The 17,937-nt window shown below is 41.0% G+C and overlaps 1 protein-coding gene across 1 annotated transcript in view; it reads left to right on the top strand.

The window, feature by feature from the left end:
• The first annotated feature begins 511 nt into the window (after positions 1-511).
• LOC132889594 (kynurenine 3-monooxygenase) overlaps positions 512-17,937 on the top strand; it is a 28,872-nt gene continuing 11,446 nt past the window's right edge. The window contains exons 1-6 of the mRNA XM_060926261.1: positions 512-833; positions 1,755-1,803; positions 2,092-2,179; positions 2,393-2,558; positions 6,137-6,208; positions 13,818-13,939. Coding sequence (XP_060782244.1) covers positions 705-833; positions 1,755-1,803; positions 2,092-2,179; positions 2,393-2,558; positions 6,137-6,208; positions 13,818-13,939 — 626 coding nt within the window. The 5' untranslated portion in view covers positions 512-704. The remainder of the gene's footprint in view (positions 834-1,754; positions 1,804-2,091; positions 2,180-2,392; positions 2,559-6,136; positions 6,209-13,817; positions 13,940-17,937) is intronic.

Below are 17,937 nucleotides of genomic sequence, written 5' to 3'. Positions count from 1 at the left end.
ATTCTGTTTTTCTTTATTTATTTTACACGGCGTCCCAACTTTTTCATCTCATCTCATTATCTCTAGCCGCTTTATCCTGTTCTACAGGGTCGCAGGCAAGCTGGAGCCTATCCCAGCTGACTACGGGCGAAAGGCGGGGTACACCCTGGACAAGTCGCCAGGTCATCACAGGGCTGACATATAGACACAGACAACTATTCACACTTACGGTCAATTTAGAGTCACCAGTTAACCTAACCTGCATGTCTTTGGACTGTGGGGGAAACCGGAGCACCCAGAGGAAACCCACACGGACACGGGGAGAACATGCAAACTCCGCACAGAAAGGCCCTCGCCGGCCACGGGGCTCGAACCCGGACCTTCTTGCTGTGAGGCGACAGCGCTAACCACTACACCACCGTGCCGCCCCCCAACTTTTTTATTATTATTATTATTATTATTATTAATTTATTTATTTTTTGCATGTGTGTGTAAAAAGTTGGAGACGCTGGACAATAAGTTGAGCATCTAGTCCTCACCAGTGGAGGAAGTACTTTTGGACAGCCGCAGTTTGTTTTCTTTTTCCTCCATAATTTATTTTCTCATTTATTGTGTTTATGTGCCATTCTCTGAATTTAAGATGAACTAAATTTAGTTTATATGAGGTCAGCTAAAATTGTTTAAATCCATATTTGTTAGATTAAAATTTGAAAAATTGCCCAGATATGCATTGGGTTCAGTGTTTTGCTGTCTGTCAAATACAGATTGTGTCCAATGGCATCCCAATGCATGCTCGTATGATCCACAGTGTGAATGGAAAACGTTCTCCCATACCATATGGAAAGAAAGGTCAGGTAGGCCAGTATCAACATTACTTTGTCACAGCACAGATTTATGCATCTTTATGATTTTATTTTAATTAGAGCATGACTGACCTCTTTCTTGAGGAAAAAGGTGCATTTAATAAAGCAAGGAACTGCGACTCACAACTCCAGTCTTCTCTTGTTGATTAGAATACCTGAGTACAGTTAGCTTTTAGGGGGAAAAAATCATTAAACTAAGGTTCACATTCTTTTTTCAGCCTGGACTGTGAATGTTTAAACCAAAGGTGCACATTTTGGGTTTTGCAGAGCTGGAGTCCAACAAATTTAGTGATTTCTGTCTGCTTTAACAAAACACACAAACCCTGGTAATTAATTACTGAGTTGAATCCGGTGTTCATAAGCAGACAAATGACTGAAGTGTAAGTTTTGCACTCCTGCTTTGAATAATAGGTTCTGTATTGAGACACGGTACATTAGGCAAAGTGTTTTTGTCTACACAGGATAAAGTTCACTCTGTGTAAAAGTAAAGAACACGAGAAACTCCCACTCTTTTGAAGTTATTAGGGACCGCTTTCATTGAGGCATGTCATAAATACAGTATGTGGTCTGTTTAATTGGAGATTTTGTCATTTCATGTCAACAAATGATTATGAAAAACAAAAATTTATTAATATTACAGTCAGTCTTGGTCAATTTGTATTCACGTTTGCTTGACTTCTCACACATTTAATATTGTTATTAAATCAAAGGCACAAGAAAAAACTGGAACATGGAAATAAAGTTTGTACTCTGGCAGCATTTATTACATTCATTCGGAAATATTTTTTGTCATTGCAATGTTTTGCTATCCCCATTCTGTTTGCTATGCCATCATCTTTATTATGGAGAAATGAACCATCTCTTGTTTTCATTATTATTATTTTTCTTAAATGTCATATTGTTTCTTTTCAGTACATCCTTTCTGTAGGCAGAACCAACCTCAATAAGGAGCTGCTAACAGGTAATCTCACATGCATCATATCTCTTTTACTGGTGTAATTACTGGGGTACCTGCAGTATTTTGGGGTTATGTATTCAGGTTCATGTATTTTCAAAGGATATCAGTACTTACAGTAAATATGAGCAATCTGGTTTAGTGTTAGATGTATTGTTATGTGATTTTTGTAAAGTTTGTAAAACTTGTACACAATGACGCAAGGGTGTGTTACTGAGACGTTTGTTGAATTGTACCATCATGTGAAACAATTTTTATTGATTTTTTTTTTAAACAAATATTCTCTGATTCCAGCGGCTGAAGCATATCCAAACACACAACTGAACTTTAACCATAAACTGCTTGACTGGAGTCCAGAAACAGGGAACATGACCTTCCTTGGGTAAACAGATTATTTACCCATCTTCTCATTTTCACATTTCACATAAAGCTGTTTTGTTTAAAAAGATGCCCACAGTTTCCCTGAGACACTGCACTCATGCAAAAATGTTGTCATAAATTCATGTTACCACATTTTCACATACATTTACTCTGTGTAATTAATATAATTTCGGAGAATCTGATATTGATATGCTATGTTGGCAACTTGTCGCAGGCCTGATGGTACTGAAAAGGAGATCCAGGCAGACCTCATAGTGGGCTGTGATGGTGCCTTCTCTGCCACAAGGAAGCAGTTTTTACGCCGCAGTCGGTTTGATTACAGCCAAACTTACATCCCACATGGATACCTTGAGCTTACTATACCTCCAAGAAATGGTGATGTAAGTGATGGCTTCTTACTCAGTCCTGTAACATTTATAGTCATGGGGAAAAAGAAAGTACACCCTACTTCAGTTCTATGTTTTTATCTATCAAGGCCTAAATAACACTTATCACATCTTCAGCAACTTCTAAAAACAACTAACCAACTTCAGGTGGAAAAAAAAAAACTAGATTTCAATATGTGGTCATTTGTTCCCAAAAAGTAAATCAGGAGAAAAAAAACGAGCACACTGTAATTCAGTAACCTGTAGAACCATCTTAAAATCAAACAAAACCCAAAAATAAATGCTGTTTGCAGATCACGGCAAGTGCCCTGATGTGCCCTCTGCACATTTAAATTAAAAATAAAACTTTATAACAACTTATCCATTTTAAAAAGTATGATATTACTAAAAAATAGGCTTACCTGGCCACAACTATTTGCACTGAAACCGGATATCCAGCCATGACCTTAATGGCACACTAGAAAGCCGTTTACCTTTGTTACACAGAGCCATCAAATAAAGGCTTCTAATTCTAAAAACCAATCGCAGGGCATTACTTTCTCTCTCATACTCTCTCTCGCTCTGAGCATGTGCATGCATTTTCACTGCTTCAGATGGGTTATGACAATTAGTATGGCATCTGACAATTGGTATGAGGGGCCTGAGGGGGTAGCCATGGCCTGAAGGTTAGAGAAGCAGCCTTGGGCCCAAAAGGTCGCCAGTTTGATTCCTGGGACTGGCAGGAAAAATGTGAGGGGAGTTGAGTGAATGAACAGCACTTTGTATCATGGCTAAAGTGCCCTTGAGCAAGGCACCTAACCTCCAACTGCCTGGGTGCTGTAGCATAGCTGCCCACTGCTCTGGGTGTGTGTGTGTGCGTGTGTGCATGCTCACTGTTTCAGATGGGTTAAATGCAGAGGAGGAATTTCACTGTGCTTGAATGTGCATGTGACAAATAAAGGCGGCTGCTTCTTAAATGCAGAGAGAACTTCACTGTGCTGTAATGTATATGTGACAAAGGCTCCTAATTCTAAAAATCTGATCAGAAATTTTCTGTAACCATGTAATTTTTTTATTTTATTTTTTATACTGGTAACAAAATACGAGAATCAACGGACTTCACTTTTATGAAGTTTAAATCTCCCTTGGCTAGTTGACGCATACGCAGTACTGACACAGATACTCAAACAATCATGTTGCCATAGCAACATGATTCTTGCAGTCTAGTTAAGTCAAGTTTATTTGTATAGCGCTTTTAACAATAAACATTGTCGCAAAGCAGCTTTACAGAATTTGAACGACTTAAAATATGAGCTAATTTTATCCCTAATCTATCCCCAATGAGCATGCCTGTGGTGACGGTGGCAAGGAAAAACTCCCTCAGACGACATGAGGAAGAAACCTCGAGAGGAACCAGACTCAAAAGGGAACCCATCCCCATCCGGGCAACAACAGACAACATGACTATAACCAGTCCTAACATAAAGTCAGCTTCGTTGATGCTATAAACCCCCCACCGACGGAAACCCGAGCGCAAAACTGTTCGCGACAACCGTCGTCCTAAAGTCAGCAAGTCAACTGCAGTCCTCAGCCACAAAAGCACCACTGCAAGAGTCCAGAGCGTCCTCCAGGCACGACCCCCAGCTGTCCATATGGGGCCGCCCTCCACAGGAGCGATGTGATGAGACTCCAACCAGACACAGGACACCAGGATGAATCAGGCAGGTCCAAGGAGCAGAAGAGGTCAGCATCTTGATCCCAGGACCGACATGTAACTTATAGAGGGACAGGTTTGGGGGGGGGGGGAAGAAAAAGAGAAAACAGGTTGTTAGGTATGCACAATGTCACCTGAATAAGTAGGCACAGTATACATATTGCACTGAATCTAAAAATATCACTTTTCTCAGTGAATAAAAACAAACACAAGCATGTTGCATTTAATGATCAGGCTTATTTTCACCCAAACTCTTGACACTCGGGCATCTTTTGGATTGTTTACACAATTTAGAAGCAACGGGTCCCCATGCTCTACTAGCTTTGGTAAATCATGTAGCGTGTTGGTGACGTCACGATTTATACTCGGGGTGCGATATTTGAATCTCGGAGAGAGTAAGATGGCGGCGCCCAGGGACATTGTTCTTCTTTTAAAATAAAATTTGTACACAGTGTGCAGGTACAAATATGAACAAGTGAACACTTGAACATGTCTTATATGGATATTATTGGTCAATCTAAAGGAGTTTATTTTTTGGGTTTTGTTTGGCTTTAAGGAACAATAACTTGAAGTAAATGTTTTCAGTAAGAGTTTATCAGTCTTTCATTTTGTCTTTTCTTTGCAACATTGCTTAAGTTAATTGAGGTTTGAGGGCATTCATTTATGCATAGTTCTTTTAAGATCCTGCCACAGCTCTTGGTGTTTTCTTTATATCTCTGAGCATTAAACGGTCTGACCTTGGATTGAATTTGCTGAGAACTGGTGCAACTGAACTTACTTTCCTTTTTAAAAATATAAAATAAAATAAATACTTTCCTTTTCTTGTAGTTTTATTTAATTTTTGGTACTGCACCCTCTTTCAATACGGGCTTATAACCAACGCTCCTCAACAGATCAGAGGTCTCGTACGAGTCTTCAGTAAAATGTGCAGAGCAGAGGAGAGACCACTTCGTAGGTGCCCAATGTGCCCATGAACTTCTTGCAAAACGCGTCCAAATCTTTGCAGTTTGAACATTCTTGGGCCATGAATGCAACGTAAATCCACCTTCTGCCATGTTGCTGCACCGGCCAACAGCACATCTACATGGCATGGGGATTAAATTAACTCAAAATGGAGGATCGGAGTTGCAGTCAGCTCTGTGTTTTAGTATAGCGGAAATGGTAATGAGACCGATAGACTTCCTGCGGTGACGTCACGGATGTCAAGGTCATTCACTCAGACCGCTACCCATATGAATCATTTTAATCATAAAATTATTATATTAGATTTATTGTTAACACTTAAAACTATTCCTGTGCCATTCTTGAGGTCTCAAGGCATTTATAAACGAAAACTGAGACCATGGCTCTGCATATATGCTTTAAGAATTGCAATAATGGAGTGTAAAATGTAAACAACAGAATTGCACTAGTGGAGTGTAAAGTGCACAGTGTGGTGTGTACAAATTGCACTAGTGGTGTGGAAAGTAAAGTGCGCAGTTCGATGTGTGTGTGTGTGTGGGGGGGGGGTTGGATTGTGGATCGTGGCAAAGTCCAGTGGTAATGTGTGTGGGTGTGTGGGTGTGTGTGTGTGTGGGGGGGTCAGAACCCTCACACCTTGAAGGATAAAGCTACTGAGGAAGCTGGAGTTCTTGAAGGTTATGGGGGAATCTGCAGATTGAACAAAGTAGTTCTCCATTTTTAATACAAATGAAAGAACCTTTAGACTTAGCCCCATGCTGTAATGGTCTCATAGTCTCAATGTATATTTGGTATCAAACAGTGTACAATATTTCTTGCAGTAAGGGCACACAGAATAGTGTTATGCATTTGTATGTATACATTTTTTAGGTAATTACTTTTACAGTTTATCCTGTCCATCCTCTCTCTTTGTGTTCAGTTTGCAATGGAGCCTAATTTTCTTCATATCTGGCCCAGGAACACATTCATGATGATAGCTCTCCCCAACATGGTAAGTGTAAATTATATAGATTACATTTGGGGAATCTTCTTTTTCAAGTGTTCCATAAAGTGATTTCAAGATACGTTTTTGCTCACTAAGGACTTTTTGACAGAAACCAGAGATTTGACACAAACGTTACAGTTATAGAGTTTTTTTTCTCATCTATAGCCGCTTTATCCTGTTCTACAGGGTCGCAGGCAAGCTGGAGCCTATCCCAGCTGACTACGGGCGAAAGGCGGGGTACACCCTGGACAAGTCGCCAGGTCATCACAGGGCTGACACATAGACACAGACAACCATTCACACTCACACCTATGGTCAATTTAGAGTCACCAGTTAACCTAACCTGCATGTCTTTGGACTGTGGGGGAAACCGGAGCACCCGGAGGAAACCCATGCAGACACAGGGAGAACATGCAAACTCCGCACAGAAAGGCCCTTGCCGGCCACGGGGCTCGAACCCGGACCTTCTTGCTGTGAGGCAACAGCGCTAACCACTACACCACCGTGCCGCCCTTGTATCAAATATATCAGCCAAAAATCGACATTCTAGCTTTTCCTTTCAAAACTAGATGATAACAATGATTATAACCAACAAGTAATAACCATTATGTTTTCTTGGTTTTACAAACAAACAATAGCATCATAAAATGAAAAGTATTTATGTTGATTTTGTCCTTAGTTCTCAAAACCTGAAATAATGTATTCAGGAAATGCTGGGGTCCTGGGATACTTGAAACTCTATGGTCTCACTTTATCACTTGTGCTTATTATGATTTTCCCAAAAGCTTAATTTTGTTACAGAATATCTGCCATGCTATTAAAATCCATTAATTAACAATTATTCACCGAAGGTGAAGTGAATACTGGTGAAAAATAACCAATAAGTAGTCGAGGTTATTATTCACTGATATTCACTGAACCTGAGGTGGATAATTATTTTAGTATAAATACACAGGTGATTATTTAAAAAAAATGGGATTAAATTATTTAAATCTTCAAAAGTGGCACGCAAATGTAATACGTGCAAACTTGTGTCACTTATCTATATGAATTGCATAAAATACTTTTGTTTTGAAATAGATAAAATAAATCACAATTCCACCTTACCTTTGAATAGTTTTAAACCAAACTTTGTAGCATCTTTAGTGCTTTTAGGTACAGTATTTCATAATTTGTAATTCTTCCACACTTACGGTGACGAAGCGATCGGCCGCCATTTTATCAAATCACTCAAGGTGATTATCAAGAAATGGTCCGAATGTCTCGACCAATCAGCATGCACGAGATTTCCTATAATCACCTGTGTATTTATACTAAAATGCATTATTCTATCTTCCTGTTTCTACATTATGTAGTTACTTGTTTTAGAAGACCCTTTTTCTTCCAGTTGCATGCACTAAATGTGTTGCTTTTGAATTTGAGTAAAGGTGTTATTGGGATCACAACATGGGCGTCACCACCATTGAATATGGCGGGGACATGTCCCCTTCACATTTCATAATTCTTTGTTTGGACCCCCCCACATTTAACATACAATATTAGTTCACCCAGTGCCGTTTCTATTGCTTCGTGAAAGAATCCATTCCACTTGATCGATAAGAGAATACACATACTACTGAAAATCCACTCCGGGTTTTCCGGGCGTTACCTACAACAACTCCCCGCATGTGAGTGAATCTCAGCGCAAGCAGAGAAATGTTGGTGTAGCTGCTCAAAAGTGGAGGAAGTGACGTCAGCCCCATTGCCACCTCACAATGTCTAGCTTTTGCTAAAACCTTATTCTTTTGTTATATGCCCTCAAAATTAACCCTAGGCCACGTTAAATTAATGTTCAACTAAACAATGAAATAAGCTTAGCCTAATGGGGTATTCTTGGTTGATGATGAATTGTTTGCAGTATTTGCTCCCTCCCCAGACACAATGGACATAAGGAAATTCTTTACAAAGAAGCGGAAAGTCAGTCAAAATTTCCCCACAGGACAGGTTTGCTTTTGTCCCGATGGAAATGTTAGTGCAGTTAGCTGGCTAGACAATGTTAGGAGATGTATCAGTTAGCTTAATATTAGCTGTCATTTAATTCAAACCCAGTAGGCCGACCTTACTGTAATGCCAAGAATGAGGTCAAGTCTGCTCTGATGATATTTATTGATTCCCTGTTGTGATTTGAAGAACTTGTTTTGTCTGGTCTTTACCAGTTTTCTGGAAAGTAACATGAGAAATCAGTGTATGGGGAAGGAATAGTAGAAAGGAAAGCAGTGGAGAGAGATGGATGTTATTCCAGGTGGATTGTGAAGGAAAGGGGGATAAAAGTTATGAAGTGGTAGAAATTGTGGTGGCACCAATGTAAGAAAGAGTTATGCCTATAAATCTATTTGTTATACTAATCTGTAAATGTTACTGTAGTACCACCATTGCATGTAGGTTGACAAAACTGCACTTGTTCATTGTGTGAAGTTATCTTTTATGTGTCATTGCTTGACACTGTAATTTTGTGTTATGAAGACTGCATGATGTCATGTCATTTTTGTTATAAATCGGAAAAAGTAAAATGCACCCACTGAAGTCACTGTTGGTGGTTAACAAAATTGCACCTGTTCATTGTGTGAAGTTATTTTTTGTGCGTCACCGTTGCTTGACACAGTGTGATTTTGTGTTATGAAGTTTGCATGATGCCATGTCATGCCTGTTCATTGTGTGAAATTATGAATATTCTTATTTTTAAACATACAGTGTCACTGTTGCTTGGCCCAGTGGCATGTTGTGTAACATCTAAAACTAAATAAAAAAGGAAACTCAAAATAAAAAGTAAAATGCACCCATAAAGTCATTGTTGGTGATAAATTGTCACATTCATCTCATTATCTTAGGCATAGCAGTGGGTTTAAAAACAGGCTGATGAATATATGGACTAGTTGAATGAGGACTTATTGTTGAGTCTCTAAAATAGTCATTGAATGAAGTGACTTTTGTAGGTAAAATCAGGTGTTTAACAACCTGTTAAAAATACACCAGAATGCAGGAAATGGCATCTAATTAATTAAAGATTTTCTGGGGGAGGACCCCCAGACCGGGCGGCACGGTGGTGTAGTGCCAGAGGTGTAGAGATCTGCGCGGGTCGGATTTTTCAGTCCCACTCCCGCCCGCGCCCGCATTGTGCAGTCCCGCTCCCGTCCGCTCCCGCAAAGAATTATGATTTTCAGTCCCGCTCCCGCCCGCGCCTGCCATATTTTGTCCTGCTCCCGCCCGCAAATCCCGCATGATGCAGACGTTCGCGTTATTTCTCAGGAAAGTTCTTGTCTTGACACAGCGTGATGGTGCCCCGCCCCCTACTTTGAGTGGATTTGAGCATAAATATCTACAGCTCACGTTCACGTTTGTTATTATTTACCTTGTTTCTGAATTCGGAATGTTGAAATGGCAACATCTCATCTCATCTCATTATCTCTAGCCGCTTTATCCTTCTACAGGGTCGCAGGCAAGCTGGAGCCTATCCCAGCTGACTACGGGCGAAAGGCGGGGTACACCCTGGACAAGTCGCCAGATCATCACAGGGCTGACACAGACACAGACAACCATTCACACTCACATTCACACCTACGGTCAATTTAGAGTCACCAGTTAACCTAACCTGCATGTCTTTGGACTGTGGGGGAAACCGGAGCACCCGGAGGAAACCCACGCGGACACGGGGAGAACATGCAAACTCCACACAGAAAGGCCCTCGCCGGCCCCGGGGCTCGAACCCAGGACCTTCTTGCTGTGAGGCGACAGCGCTAACCACTACACCACCGTGCCATGGCAACATGTAGACCTAATAATAATAATTATTTAAGTAGGCTAATCATTTAAGTATGCGTTCTCCCGTGGTGCGTCTCCTATGAATAATTAGTGTGAAAGGAGAGATGGATCACACTCTTGAACTTATTCTTTTAGTTACATTTCTTTTCAGTTGTTTTTAGCAGCAGAAGGAGACAAACGTTTCGGCTGTTGCCTTCGTCAGTGTCTATAATAATAATAATAATAATAATAATAATAATAATGAACAATAAAAAAAAGACAGGCGAGCACGTAATTCCAAGTGGAAATTTGGTATATTTATTGTTCAGCCATACAAAACATTAGGCTAACCCAGTTTACATTTGTAAAGCATTTCTAACTAGAATATCCTAGTATGTCAGAACCTTTTGGCACTTATCACAGCAAGCAAAGGGCAGCTGATTTCCCTCCGCGTCGTACACGAGTGAGAATGATTTCCAAATGTCCGATTTCAGGACTCTTGACTTTTTAACGGTAAATGTACCTCTTTTTAAAGCAGCACTTACTTTTGAAGCACTGTGAGCTTCAGTAGAGGAGCTCTGCTCTTCTGCCATGATCGGAGATCTCAAACACGGAAGAGGTAAGGAATCGGAAACGTACGAGAGATATTTATCCTCTCCTGGATCAGAATCAGAATTCTGATGACCAGCTCATCTAAGGTGTCATTGAGGCATCATGTTAGTGTGGGTCACTGGAGGCTGGGTGTGAACGGCGAGTCATTAGAGTGATCAAAGGATCGCCCGTTAGGGTGATCAATGGCAATCTGACTCTTTCTGCAAATTTAGGCATCTTAAAATGTTTTTATTAATGCCAAATAAAATATCCAGCACAAATTATATACGATAGACATAAATTAATAATTTATAAATTTTATTTTAAACACGTTTTTAGTTAGCGGGACTGCAGCTTATCACCGCTCCTGCCCGCGCCCGCATTGTGCACTCCTGCTCCCGCCCGCGCCCGCAATGAGCTTTCAAAATTTGTCCTGCACTGCTTTGCGGCGGGTCCCGCGGGACTCCCGCGGGAGTGCAGGGCTCTATGTAGTGGTTAGCACTGTCACCTCACAGCAAGAAGGTCCGGGTTCGAGCCCCGTGGCCGGCAAGGGCCTTTCTGTGCAGAGTTTGCATGTTCTCCCCATGTCCACTTGGGTTTCCTCCGGGTGCTCCGGTTTCCCCCACAGTCCAAAGACATGCAGGTTAGGTTAACTGGTGACTCCTAAATTGACCGTAGGTGTGAGTGTGAATGGTTGTCTGTGTCTGTGTCGGCCCTGTGATGACCTGGCGACTTGTCCAGGGTGTACCCTGCCTTTTGCCTGTAGTCAGTTGGGATAGGCTCCAGCTTGCCTGCGACCCTGTAGAACAGGATAAAGCGTCTAGAGATAATGAGATGAGATGAGGACCCCCAGACCCCCCACCAGTGTGTCGCCCCCCGCACACACACACGCACATTAAAAATGCTTCTGATGCCCCGGATCACAATATGTAAGTGTAGCACTTCCTGATATGGGTGGAGCACAGAAGCATGGCAGGCGAGAGTTGTTGTTTACACAAAAACTTTTATTTTGGCTTTTCAGCTTTCTTTCACTTACACATGCATTGTGGTCGGGGAGAGAGCTCCCTTTCTCTGCTCTCTCTCTCTGTTTATGCTCCATCCCTGGGACAAACAGAGACACATTAATTGACAGCAGGTGGAATGACTTAGCCACTTACCTTCCCCGACCCCGCCCTCCATTCACAGACTGCCGCTTGGCCGCGCCCCCCCTGCCACATACCTCCACCACCCGACTCAGGCCAAATGTAACGAATAGAGATGCACCGATACCACATTTGTGAAAACCGATACGAGTATGAGTACTATCATTTCAGTACTTGCCGATACCGAGTACTACCGATACTGTTGATGTTATTAAAATATAGGCTACCTACATATCTATAATCTAACACCCGCGGGCCGCCGCAATGCTCGCAACCACCCACTACAACTGTGCGCACTGACATTCAGTACCTAGCAGAGGGAGACAACTAGTCATGAACGAGTGTATAGAGAAGAAGACTCAGCCGTTACAACCAAACGCAACATCGCGTCCCGTGCTCGTGGAGCTCCATACCTGTAGATGGGACGTCAATTTCCTTGGTCTTAGCGTTGCCCTCAACTGAAACAAGTTGGAAAACTCAATCAGCCATTTCTTAAAGCTCTCTCTCTCACTCTTCACTCTTAAACTCTCCCGGTTGGACTCGTACTTAAAAACTCTGCCGGTTGGATTCACCTATACAAAAATCCGATTTTCATTTGTTTGTTAGTGAGTAGCCTGTCCTACAAAACCCTTACCTAGGCGAATAGCCAACATTAAAAAAGGACAACGTTGGGGATCTTAGCGTAGGCCTATCTGCGTATGGCAGCGAAAGGGAGTGGAGTGTGGAGAGATGTTTAAAATGACAGTGTTGGGGAAAGATGTTGTGACGGCACTGTTTCATGACTACGCAAACACATCTTCGTCATGGAAAAATGGGTTGTTGTCGAACAATTTTTTTTGTCTTCTGACGAAATTAGCCTACGCTCAATGCTTGAGATTTACAATTTTTTTCCTGGGAGAGGCTTTTTTTCCTCGAACGGACGCTGGCAAAAGGCGCTTCACGGAACACTATCGGCGCATGGTATAGCCTATCATATTATGCTCAAGCCTGAGCTCAACAATGCTTCAGTTTTTTTTTCTCTCTCGAATGGAACAAAAAGCGCTGCGGGGAACATTGGTATCGGCGCATGGGATCGGCACTGGTATCGGTTCATGGTATCGGCAACTGTTTGACAAGTACGAGTATGAGTATATTAGTGGAGTATCGGGGCCGATGCCGATGCCAGTATCGGTATCGGTGCATGCTTAGTAACGAATGTTGTCCCATTCTTGCCTGATGTACAATTTCAGTTGCTCAACACTTTGGGGTCTCCTTTGTTGTATTTTGCGCTTCATAATGCGCCAAATGTTTTAAATGGGTGACAGGTCTGGATTGCAGGCAGGCCAGTTTAGCACCTGGACTCTTTTACTACAGAGCCATACAGTTTTAATATGTGCAGAAAGCAAGTTGGTGCCAAACTGCTGAAAGAAGGAAGGCCTTTCCTTAAAGATTTTGGTTGGATGGCAACATTGCTCTGAAACGTGTGTGTGTGTATATATATATATATATATATATATATATATATATATATATATATATATCACGGTCGCCTCACAGCAAGAAGGTTCTGGGTTCGAACCCAGCGGCCGGCAAGGGGCTTTCTGTGTGGAGTTTGCATGTTCTCCCCGTGTCTGTGTGGGTTTCCTCTGGGTGCTCCGGTTTCCCCCACAGTCCAAAGACATGCAGGTTAGGTTAATATAGGATGACCTTGGACTGAGGTGCCCTTGAGCGAGGCACCTAACTCCCAACTGCTCCCTGGGCGCTGTCAGCATGGCTGCCCACTGCTCTGGGTATGTGTGTCACGTGTGTGCGCATGTGTGTGTTCACTGCTTCAGATGGGCTAAATGCAGAGAGTAATTTCACAAGTGTGTGATGAATAAAGTCTTCTTTCTTTCTTTCTTTCTTTCTTTTTCTTTCCGCCTTTCTTTCTTTCTTTCTTTCTTTCTTTTTCTACCTATCATTTATTACTACCTGTGCTGTGATACGAAAGTAATACATACCTATTGACCAATCAGGTTTGAGCATTCTACTGCACTGTGGTATAAATTTATGTAGGACATCCTACATGTGCTATGTTTCATGTCTTAATAGCAAAGATCTTAGCATGTTTATCCTGTATTTTAAAGGACAAAACGTTCACCTGCACACTCTTCATGCCATTTGAGGAGTTTGAGAAGATTACCACAGGCGATGAGCTGATGCACTTCTTTGAGAAATACTTCCCAGATTCCATCCCACTCTTAGGAGTGTAAGGAATGTTCAGTCTCTCTCTCCTTTAGTTTGCTGTCTGACTTGTTTGCATCAAAACATGGCACAAGAAATTTGTTAAAATAAGTTTGATTTGCTATTATTTTAAATGGAATTTTGGAACAATTACAGAGAGAGAATTTATTGTTTTTTTTTTTTAATCACTGGGTTATTTTGGGTGGTTAATTCAACATTGGCTCAAAGGGGCTGAATACATTGGGCTTCACTTATCAGTATTTTAGTAGACTTGAGTGTAAAAGTTTTCACAATCCAAACTGAATTAAATTAATACTGAGTAACTGATATTTCAGACATAATATGGCCAAATATTCTGTTTATTTTTGCTAACAGAAATAGATCCTGAAGAAACCTCACCCACTTTAGCATGTTAGCAAGCTGGCCAGCTAGCTTACATTGATTTGCCCATTCCTGTTAAGGGTGCTTCTGGTGAAATTGACATCCATCCATTCTTCCGTTTCATCTTCATCTGATGAGCTTTCATATTTAAAGCCAAAATTATACTCCTAAAAATTATCATTTGCCATGTCCGCTGATGATGTCCCTAACGCTACTGTACCGTAGTAACCGTTTCAAACTAGGAAGTGGAATGTTGGGTTGAGAACACCTACAAGTGGAGTGATGCACACAGTGAAACATCCCAGTGTGGTTATAATAAATATAACACTCTTGGAGTACTACCTGATTAATCAAATTAGTGGACCAGAACTAACTTGTATAAAAGTGCAGTAACTCGTACCACTTATACAATTTGAAGCTATTTAATCAAGTTTCACATTTCTGAGTCTAATTCTATGTAAATTTCCACAAACTCAGGATCTCTCATAGGATACAAAAGATTTTGCAGACTACAGTTGCAGTCAGAAGTTTACATACATGGATATGAATGTCATGGCAATATTGGGTTTTCAATGATTTTTTTGAACTGTTCTTTTTCTGTGGCAGAATGATTGTACAACATAATCTTTAATAGAAAAAAACATGACTTTGGTGCACAAGTTTTAATTTATTTTGCAATTTTTGAAATCAACACAGGGTCAAAATTATTCATACAGGTTCAACAATTTATGTATAGCCACTGGGATTATTAATTCAGTGGCACTGAAAGTTCTAAAATGTCTTAACTTGCCAACACCATGTATCTTAACTTCATATTAGTGGTGATCAGAATTGACTACAGCTGATAGCTTCTATGTGCCAACATAAAAAGGTGTATTTGACAGCACGCATTGGATTTACCAACTCACAGTACAATAAGAATGTCCATGGAGGTGGGTGCAGATCTGAGAAAGAGGATCATAGATTTACACAACTCAGGAATGTCTCTTGGAGCCATTTGTAAACAACTGCAGATTCCATGATCATGAGATCAAACAATTTTATGTAAGTACAAGTTATTGGAAGAAGACCCAATCTGTTCCCCTCACCTCAGAGGAAAATAGCTGGATGGTAGGGAACAACCCAGGAACCATCTAGGTGCAGGCCTACTGTTAGGTCAGAGATTCACCGTCTCTTCCTCTTGCCCCAACCGGAGCGATTACCCTCTCGCAGATCGGTCCCTTCGTGTCACCCAGAGCTCTGGGGCGAATCGTGAAACAGACAGGAACCCAGAAATTAGTTTCACCATCTTTATTCACAGCTTCACCGAAAGACAAAAGACTACAGCAGGCTTTATATGGATGTGGTGTGTGTGTGTGTGTATATATATGTGTGTGTGTGTGTGTGTGTGTGTGTGTGTGTGTGTGTGTGTGTATTGTTGATATCTGTAACTGGGTCAGTCTGTGAGCACTTATCAGCAGTTCTGCTCAATGTTGACTGAGAAAAGAATGCATGCTAGAGAGAGAGGCTGTAGTGATCATATTGCTACGGTCACTTAACTGATATTTCAGAACCTTCTGTATGTGTGAGTGAAACCTTGGCCCTGAGTGGGGACATCAATAATAAGCAGAATGTTCTTACACATTTCATATCAGCAGACTGTTCTGACAGAATGTTCAGACAGATATCAAAGGCCATTTCTTACGCACAGCCTATTCTTAAGATAGAACACAAAATATTTGATGCACAGCCTGTTCTTATGATATGATATGATATGATAGCACAGGGCAATGGAATGTTCCACATAAGATTAAACACAAAATATTTGCACATGTCAGTCTTGGTTAAACTGAGATCAAGAATAGATCCTTACAATTAAGAATAAATCCTTTACAATCACAAAATAAATTAATGCCTTCTTGGTCAAGAATAAATCCTTTACACCTACCATGAACTGGAAGCTGCTGGAACACTGTCTGCAGTCAAGCAAGTTTTACATCACCATGGACTGAAAGGCTGCTGTCCAAGAAAAAAAGCTCCTGATCCAAAGTTTGACTAAAGTTTTAAGCTGACCAAATGGACAAAGAAAAAGACTCCTGGAGGAAATATTGAGTTGTTTGGCCACAATGACCAGAGGGACAGAGGAACACTACCAAGTGTTAAGCATGGTGGTGGTAGCATCATACTCTGGTGCTGTTTTGCTGCCAGTGGAACTGGTGCCTTGCACAAGGTGGACGGAATGAAGGAGGACTGACTCAGAATTCTTCAGCATAACTTCAAACAATAAAACTTGGACACCACTGGGTGTTCCAACAGAACAATGACCTCAAATACACATCAGAGGTCATTGTTGAATGGATAAAGAAGGCTAACTTTAAACTTAAAACAAGTCCTGATTTCAATATATGTGGACTCTGCTTAAAAGTCAGATCCATGCTGGGAAACAAACAAATTTAATTGAACTCTACCAATTCTGCCAAGAAGAGTGGTCAAATATTCAACCATAATTCTACCAGAAGCTTGTTGATGGACACAAAGTGTCTGGTCCAGGTGAAACTTGCTAAGAGATGTTGAAACAAATATTAGAGGTACTGTATGTATATCTTTGGCCCTGTATGTACATGGGTGCAAGTTTTCCGGCATGTGCCGGAAGCTCCGTTTTTTTTGGTTCTGAAAAAGTCATTTTTCCAAATCGTGTAAATCCGTTGAGATTTTCGGGGGGGGGGGGGGGGGGGGGGGGGGTGGCCCTCTCACTGTCTCACTCTCAGCATATTACCGGGTTACCGCGGTACAGTCTCTGCACGAGACAAATCTTTTCATCTAGTCTTCGCCACAAACCTCATTCAATTTATACGCCGCTCACCAATGAGCGGTCCTGACTAGCCCGTCGTTTCACGGTGTTATACATGTGTGATATCATGTTTCAAGCACGTAGCACGTTGTTCAACCAAATCAACACAGCTATTCCCATGAGTTGCTGTTTCTTTTGGTGCAAGTTAGAATGGTGCTTTTGATTGGCTCACTTCAGCTTTTATAATAAGCCTTATTTCGCTTCCCTCCCTTGCAACAGATCCGAGTGCTTTGCCTCTGGTTGCTGATCAAAATATGTCAAAATGAAGTTTTTATCGGAAGGCTCCAATACAAAAGAATTAGAAAAGATGTCTAGAAATAAATGGAGATGGGAATGGTTAAGCGAATGTGACAAAAATGGTGACAAATGGGGAATGTGGCTGAGAAAATTGGATGTCCCGGGAGTTGTGTATTGTGACTGCTGTTCAAAGACTATCAAGTACGGCTCCAGCGGGAAGAAGGGACTTAAAAATCACGCCGATAAGACTAATCACTTTTCTGATTTTTGTGCTATATAGTAATAAGTGAATTCAAAACATTTATTGGTGATTTAAAATTGTCATCTGACATTGTGTGATGTGCAACTGCAATGTGCTTTCTTCTAGAATTGAAGTTATTCATCACAAGTATCTGCTTTTATAAACTTTTTTTTTTTACACATTTGATTACCTTTCAATTATTAAATAAAAGTAAGGTACATCTTGAAATAAGTTTGTTAGCTTTTTTATCATCTTTTCTAATGTGGTTGTTGGGTTGAAAACTCATTTGTAGTCAGTAATGGATTATAAAATATAGATATTTTTGTATATGAAA

This window comes from Neoarius graeffei, chromosome 7 (assembly GCF_027579695.1).
Source record: "Neoarius graeffei isolate fNeoGra1 chromosome 7, fNeoGra1.pri, whole genome shotgun sequence".
Lineage (NCBI taxonomy): Eukaryota > Metazoa > Chordata > Actinopteri > Siluriformes > Ariidae > Neoarius > Neoarius graeffei.
This window is presented reverse-complemented; position numbering and strand designations above follow the sequence as displayed.